The sequence below is a fragment of the Salvelinus sp. IW2-2015 genome, unplaced genomic scaffold, assembly GCF_002910315.2.
Source record: "Salvelinus sp. IW2-2015 unplaced genomic scaffold, ASM291031v2 Un_scaffold1585, whole genome shotgun sequence".
In the NCBI taxonomy this organism is placed as follows: domain Eukaryota; kingdom Metazoa; phylum Chordata; class Actinopteri; order Salmoniformes; family Salmonidae; genus Salvelinus; species Salvelinus sp. IW2-2015.
In genome coordinates this window covers 89,143-96,621 of record NW_019943009.1, presented here as the reverse complement: position 1 = coordinate 96,621, position 7,479 = coordinate 89,143, and the positions used below count along the sequence as shown (strand labels likewise).

The following is a 7,479-nucleotide window of genomic DNA, read 5'->3' as shown; positions in this document are numbered from 1 at the left end:
GGGGGGGGGGATTAAATGTTCACCGTCTTACCTGTAAAAACCGATATCCCGTCTTGCTGTCAAAACATAAAATTTCAAAAATGTCAAACTGACCGGAAAACCGGTGTTCGTTTGTAAACGCTCCGGGCGTGTAGGCATATTCATTTCAAAAAATTCCGCTTTATGAACCGTTGTCAATGGTATGAAACTATATACTATATAGATTATAAACTGCAAGGATGATCATACTCTTTGACCACACTGCGGAGAAAGTTTAAGTTTCGGCTTAGTAAAGGCAGGCTATGTATAACGCTTTAGTTTATTAAACTTTCACTTGGAGAAGCTACTCTCTGTGAAACTGTAAAAAATGGTTTCAGAACTTATTTTGAATAGAAAATATACTTTACACCTGTCTCTATATGTTATAGGTAGTTTTCTTCATGCAAATGTAACTTTGAAGGACATTGGAACCTGCCTGAAAATTGATTACCCTGCCTGAAATGCATATGAAATGATAAAGTTTAAACACTTAATATGAGCTCATGACCTTTGGGTGCAGTAAACCAGTGATTTCCACATTCACTAATTAACAGTGAAGAAAATCTTATGTGAGGCTTGGTGATAACAGTTTTATGCTGCATACTATGCATACCCTGACCTCTGAGTCAGCTGTCATAAACCGAGAGTTACACATATTATAAAAGTTATAAAACCACGAAATAATCCTAAAAAAACGTATGCTATTGTTACAGGCTGACTACACCGCTCGCGCACGCCAACGAGCGGTTACAAGGCTAACACTTGAACCCAAACCGGCTGCGCGCAAGTGCCATCGTGCATAAATGTATTTTGTCCCCCCACACCAAACGCAATCAAAACAAACTCTGAACCAATTATATTAATTTGGGGACAGGTCGAAAAGCATTAAACATTTATGATAGTTAAGCTTGCACTTGCTAGCTAATTTGTTCCTGGGATATAAATATGAGTTGTTATTTTACCTGAAATGCACAAGGTCCTCTACTCGCCAATTAATCCACACATGAAACGGCCAACCGAATCGTTTCTAGTCCCCTCTCTTCCTTCCATGCTTTTTCTTCTCGGACTTTATATTGCGATTGGCAACTTTCATAAATTAGGTGCATTACCGCCACTGACCTCGTTCGTCTTTCAGTCACCCACGTGGTATAACCAATGAGGAGATGGCACGTGGGTACCTGTTTCTATAAACCAATGAGGAGATGGGAGAGGCAGGACTTGCAGCGCGATCTGTGTCAGAAATAGAACTGATTTTCTATTTTAGCCCTGCAACGCAGACGCTCCGTTGGCAATAATTGAATAACATAGATTTCAACATTTATTTTTCAACACTCGTGCACGCGATGCGAGCGGTATGGTCAGCCTATTAGGTTGGCGCGCGCTAATAGTGTTTCAATCGTAAGGTCACTTGCTCTGAGACCTTGAAGTAGTTGTCTCCATTGCTCTGCAGGGCCGCTACTTTTGTGGAGCGATAGGTAACAGTGCTTTCGTGGGAGGCAGTTGCTGATATGTGAAGAAGGGTCCCAGGTTCGAGCCCAGGTGGGAGCAGAAGAGGGACGGAAAGCAACACTGTTACACTATGACAGATAACTGCAACATCCTGTGTTAGATATGTCACAGGACATGTTTTTCTTTAAGAATGATTGAAAAAAAGTCTCTAGAAGTTTTATTGCAATAATCTATCAGTCATGCTGCCATTTTTCACACCATCAGTGCATAAACTACTGGTGGAATGGAATCTTACAGTGACGAGGCTGAGACCTTGGCTGAGATAACGCCGAAATCTTCCCTCGCAGGGAGACCTCACAATAACCCCCTCACACACACACACACACACACACACCACACACACACACACACACACACACACACACACACACACACACACACACACACACACACACACACACACACACACACACACACACACACACACACACACACCACACACACCGAGAGAGAAAAGACAGAGCAACACTGGCAGGAGTCAAAGATCCAACCTGGGTTCTGACAAACACTGACCTCTCTCTCTCTCCCCCTTAGTTACAGAGCATCGCAGAGAAGGACAATAACCTGATGCCTATTGGGAAGCCAATCTTCGAGGTATCTGAGCTTTAAATAACATTTATTTTAGTCAGTCACTTGTATTTTCATCCAAAAGTTGACCCAAATGTATATGAGATGTGTATGGATTTTGACCAAGTGTCACCCAATTTGTAAGTCGCTCTGGATAAGAGCGTCCGCTAAATGACTTAAATGTAAATGTAATGAGATATTACAAAGGGTGACTATGTTCACATTTTTATTTAACCTTTATTGAAGCAGGGAAAAACCATTGAGACCAGGGTCACTTTCACAAGGGAGCCCTGTATATACAATTACATCAGACAAAATCTAATACAGTATAAGAAAGAAAAACAATTACATTCCTCAATAAGAAGGTCCCCAAACAATATTGTAAATTGCCAGAGAGGCACCAGTACATCCAATTGTAATGTATTTTGTAGTTGCTTCCATGTGGGGGGTGGAAAGGCATTACAATGCAATAAAATAGAGAAGTTAATGTTTGCATTTTGTGGTTATTCCTAACAGCTCCCAGATTAGGTAGAGTCATTAGGGCCAGAGGGAGGAAAAGCACACGCTTTAATTATACCATCCAAAGACAGAGGAGAGGAGAGAACAGCACATACAAAACAAAACAGTAGTGTATGTGTTGCTCGCTAGCTCAAATTGAAACCAAGTTAAAGATGGTGATCCTAAACCCCCTRCCCTGTGTGAACTCGGGYATGTTGWTATGGTGGTGTGGTACACAGAAAGGGGAGATTAGCAACTAGGTTTTAATATCTCATGACATTTCATTCCTCAAATTATACACATAGTTTACAATTTTGTGTCAACGTTTGGATGAAAATAAGACATAGKTGTCCTTTAATTTATACCAATGCCAGAGTGCCTTGATGACAGCTTTGCACAAAGGGTGGCTACTTTGAAGAATCTGAAATATAAAATATATTTTGATTGAACACATTTTTGGTTACTACATGATTCCATATGTAAAATKTCGTAGTTGTGATGTCTTTACTATTATTCTGCAATGTAGAAAATAGTAAAAATAAAGAAAAACCCTTGATTGAGTAGGTGTCCAAACTTTTGACTGGTACTGTATTTCTGTTGAGGGGTGTTTTTTTGYCATTTTCCATACTCACTCTGCGGTGTGTGTGGCTTTTGTTTGTGTTCTCTGTGGGTGTGTAGCAGACATTTGACGAGGAGGAAGAGGAGGAGGATGAGGATGAGGAAGATAGTGAAGAAGACTCTGAGGATGAAGAGGACATGCAGGACATAGATGAGATGAACGACTACAACGAGTCACCGGATGACGGCGAGGTCAACGAGGTCTAAAACACACACACACAACCAGGGGTTAGGGGTCACGTCTGTGGAACAGTATCTAAGGGAAATACTAGAACCTCTTATACATTTCAGTCATCTCTCTGTCATGTTACTCAAACTGCAGGTGGACATGGAGGGAGCAGACCAAGACCAAGACCAGTGGATGATCTAGACCAGAGTAATCCTCGCTACTCTCTGATTTCCCCTTAGTAGCTCTCCAGCAGGATAGGTGCTCATCTACTCTTCCTGACAGTGTGTCTTGGCTGGTGAACTTTCCCTGCGGTTCACACCCACCATGGGAAACGACAGGGTGGTTTACTGCATGGAGAACGTGCGTGTTCTCATTTACTGCATGGAGAACGTCTCATTCAGTGTTCTACAGTTGCAATGTGTGAAGACTGAACTGTAAAAGTTTCTTCAGATAAGTGGTTTTGCAACATTAGGAAAAAGAAAGGGCCTTCACCTCAACCCCCCTCTGCTAGTTCTGTCCTCCACATCAGGTCGAGACAGTCAGACCCCTTGTTTAGACTACACACACACATTTAACTCAAGGATGTCTGAGTTTGAACTCACTCCCCTCTCTGGTACTCGTTATTCTGTTGGAGTGTGTACTTTGACATCTCCCCCAGTCATATGTCACATCTGAATGGGTTCTCTTAAACCAGCTGAATGTGCATAAACCACAGCCTGTACACTGCACTTGGGTAATCTGGTGTGTGTGGCTGTGTGTGGCTGTGTGTGTGTGTGTGTGTGGCTGTGGCTGTGTGTGTGTGTGTGGCCAACAGAAACCTGGAGAGTAAGAACACATGCTATAGAATGTCAGTATTCAACAAGTTGTAAAAAGGAACTTAACAGATGCTCAGTTGTATGAAAAGTAAATCACTTTTTAATTTGTCAAGTTTCTTATGTAAATAAAGAAAAACAATGTGTACAGAGAATGTATGTAATGGATGTATTAATGCGACAGACCTGTAAAACACACGAGACACTATCAGAACGATATTCAACCAGCAGGGAGCACTGAGCAGAAGGCAGCAGGAGACTAGTAGGCTCAGAGAACAAAAGTAAGTTGCCCCCAACCTCAGTCTTGTATGTCKAAGTAATAGATGAGTGTGTCCATCACTATTCCCCCGCCCTACTTGATCCCCTGGTAAACAAGTTCAGCCATCCCATCCCTGATGCCCTTGCTGTACTCTAGAGTGGCCCTGTGGATCTTCCACTCGTAGAGGCCACTCTTGCGGACGTGTCGGAGGAAGTTAGGAGCACCCGGAAATAGGACGTTGTCAGCAAGCACTACAGAGCCTTTTCCCAGCAGACCAGAGCCCTCCAGAGCCTGCAGACCACAATACAGGTGGAGGGTTACGAGGGGAGTTATAGAGACGAGCGTTAAGAGGTGAGTTATAAATCAAATCAAATTGTATTAGACACATGCGCTGAATACAACAGGTGTAGACCTTAGAGTGAAATGCTTACTTACGAGCCCCTAACCAACAATGCAGTTTAAAAAATAAATAAAAAATACAGATGAGAATAAGAAATAAAAGTAACAAGTAATTAAAGAGCAGCAGTAAAATAACAATAATGAGACTATATACAAGGGAGTACTGGTACAGAGTCAATATGAGGGGACACTGGTTAGTTGAGGTATATGTACATGTAGGTAGAGTTATTAAAGTGACTGCATAGATGATAACAACAGAGAGTAGCAGTGGTGTAAAAGATGGGGGGGGGGGGCAATGCAAATAGTCCGGGTAGCCATTTTATTAGGTGTTCAAGCTGTTTAGAAGCCTCTTGGACCTAGACATGGCGCTCTGGTACCACATGCCATGTGGTAGCAGAGAGAACAGTATGACAAGGGTGGCTGGAGTCTGACAATTTTTAGGGCCTTCCTTTGACACCGCCTGGTATAGAGGTCCTGGATGGCAGGAAGCTTGGCCCCAGTGATGTACTGGGCCGTTCGCACTACCCTCTGTAGTGCTCTCATGCATGTTTCATAGTTATTTGCCTCAAAGCGAGCATAGAAGTAGTTTAGCTCGTCTGGTAGGCTCGTATCACTGGGCAGCTCTCGGCTGTGCTTCCCTTTGTCGTCTGTAATGGTTTGCAAGCCCTGCCACATTCGACGAGCGTCAGAGCCGGTGTAGTACGATTCGATCTTAGTCCTGTATTGACGCTTTGCCTGTTTGATGGCTTGTCGGAGGGCATAGCGGGATTTCTTATCAGCTTCAGGGTTAGAGTCAAGCTCCTTGAAAGCGGCAGCTCTACCCTTTAGCTCAGTGCGGATGTTGCCTGTAATCCATGGCGTCTGGTTGGGGTATTTACATACGTACGGTCACTGTAGGGACAATGTCATTGATGCACTTATTGATGAAGCCAATGACTGATGTGGTATACTCCTCAATGCCATCGGAGGAATCGCGGAACATATTCCAATCTGTGCCTGCAAAACAGTCCTGTAGCTTATCATCTGCTTCATCTGACCACTTTTTTTATTGATCTAGTCACTGGTGCTTCCTGCTTTCATTTTTGTTTGTAAGCAGGAATCAGGAGGATAGAATTATGGTCAGATTTGCCAAATGCAGGGCGAGGGAGAGCTTTGTATGCATCTCTGTGTGGAGTAAAGGTGGTCCAGAGTTTCTTTCCTCTGGTTGCACATTTAACATGCGGATAGAAATTTGGTAAAACAAATTTAAGTTTCCCTGCATTCAAGTCCCCGGGGATACTAGGAGTGCCGCCTCTGGGTGAGCGTTTTCTTGTTTGCTTATGGCGGAATTCGGCTCATTCAATGCTGTCTTAGTGCCAGCCTCTGACTGTRSTGSYATGTARACAGCTACRAAAAATACAGATGRAAACTCTCTAGGTAGGTAGTGTGGTCTACAGCTTATCATGAGATACTCTACCTCAGGCGAGCAATAGCTTGAGACTTCCTTAGATATCGTGCACCAGCTGTTATTTACAAAAATACATAGCTCGCCGCCCGTTGTCTTACCAGACCCGCTGTTCTATCCTGCCGGTGCAGAGTATAGCCCGCCTTCCCTTGTCTTACCAGACCCGCTGTTCTATCCTGCCGGTGCAGAGTATAGCCAGCCAGCTGTATGTTGATAGTGTCGTCGTCTCCGTGAAGCATCAGATATTACAGTTTTGAATGTCTCATGGGTAGTTTAATGTTCCGCGTAGGTCATCTATTTTATTGTCCAAAGATTGCAYGTTTGCTAGCAGAATGGAAGGAAGTGGGGGTTTATTYGATCGCCTACGAATTCTCAGAAGGCAGYCCGCCCTYYGGMCCCTTTTCTCTGCCGCCTGTTCCTGAAAAAGTATATAGTTCGCGTCAGACTCGTTAAAGGAAAAAAAGGATTCTGCCAGTCCGTGGTGAGTAATCGCAGTTATCTTTGGTCATAAGAGACGGTAGCGGCAACATTATGTACAAAATAAGTTACAAACAAAAACACAATCGGTTGGAGGCACGTAAAACGTCTGCCTTCTCCGATGCCAACTACAGAGGTGAGGGTTAGGGTTAGGAGTTAGGAAGGGGGTTATGAGGGGAGGGTTAGGGTTAGGAAGGGGTTATAGGAGGGGAGGGTTAGGGGGGGTTAGGGTTAGGAGGAAAGTGAGGTTAGGGTTAGGAGGGAAGTTAGGGTTATAGAGGGAGGGTTAGGGGGAAGTGAGGTTTAGGGTTTAGAGGGAAGTGAGGGGTTAGGAGAAGTTATAGGGGAGGGTTAGGAAGAAAATTACAGAGGGGAGGGTTAGGAGGGAAGTTATAGAGGGAGGGGTTGGAGGGGAGTTAGAGAGGGTTAGTTGGGAAGTTATAGAGGTGAGGGTTTGGAGGGAGGGTTAGGTGGGATGAGGTTAGATGGAAGTTATAGAGGGGAGTTAGAGGGGAAGTTATAGAGGGTTAGGAGGGAGTTATAGAGGTGAGGGTTAGGAGGAAGTTATAGAAGTGATGGTTAGGAGGGGAAGTTATAGAAGTGATGTTATAAGGTGAGGGTTAGTAGGGAAGTTATATGAGTGAGGGTTAGGAAGGAAGTTATTAGAGGGAGGAGGTATAGAGGGGAGTTAGAAGGGGAGGGTCTAGAG

General features: G+C 43.8%; 2 protein-coding genes across 2 annotated transcripts in view; one reads left to right on the top strand and one right to left on the bottom strand.

Annotated features, from left to right (window-relative positions):
- Window positions 1-1,361: 1,361 nt before the first annotated feature.
- On the top strand, window positions 1,362-3,748 carry LOC112071322 (anaphase-promoting complex subunit 15). The gene is made up of 4 exons (XM_024138778.2): window positions 1,362-1,370; window positions 2,062-2,121; window positions 3,271-3,411; window positions 3,533-3,748. Exons 1-4 carry the CDS (start codon window positions 1,362-1,364, stop codon window positions 3,578-3,580), a joined length of 258 nt encoding a protein of 85 aa, XP_023994546.2. The 3' UTR covers window positions 3,581-3,748.
- Window positions 3,749-4,242: 494 nt separating this feature from the next.
- Window positions 4,243-7,479, bottom strand: part of tomt (transmembrane O-methyltransferase) — an 18,268-nt gene continuing 15,031 nt past the window's right edge. Inside the window, exon 4 of the mRNA XM_024138779.2 lies at window positions 4,243-4,741. Coding sequence (XP_023994547.1) covers window positions 4,544-4,741 — 198 coding nt within the window. The 3' untranslated portion in view covers window positions 4,243-4,543. The remainder of the gene's footprint in view (window positions 4,742-7,479) is intronic.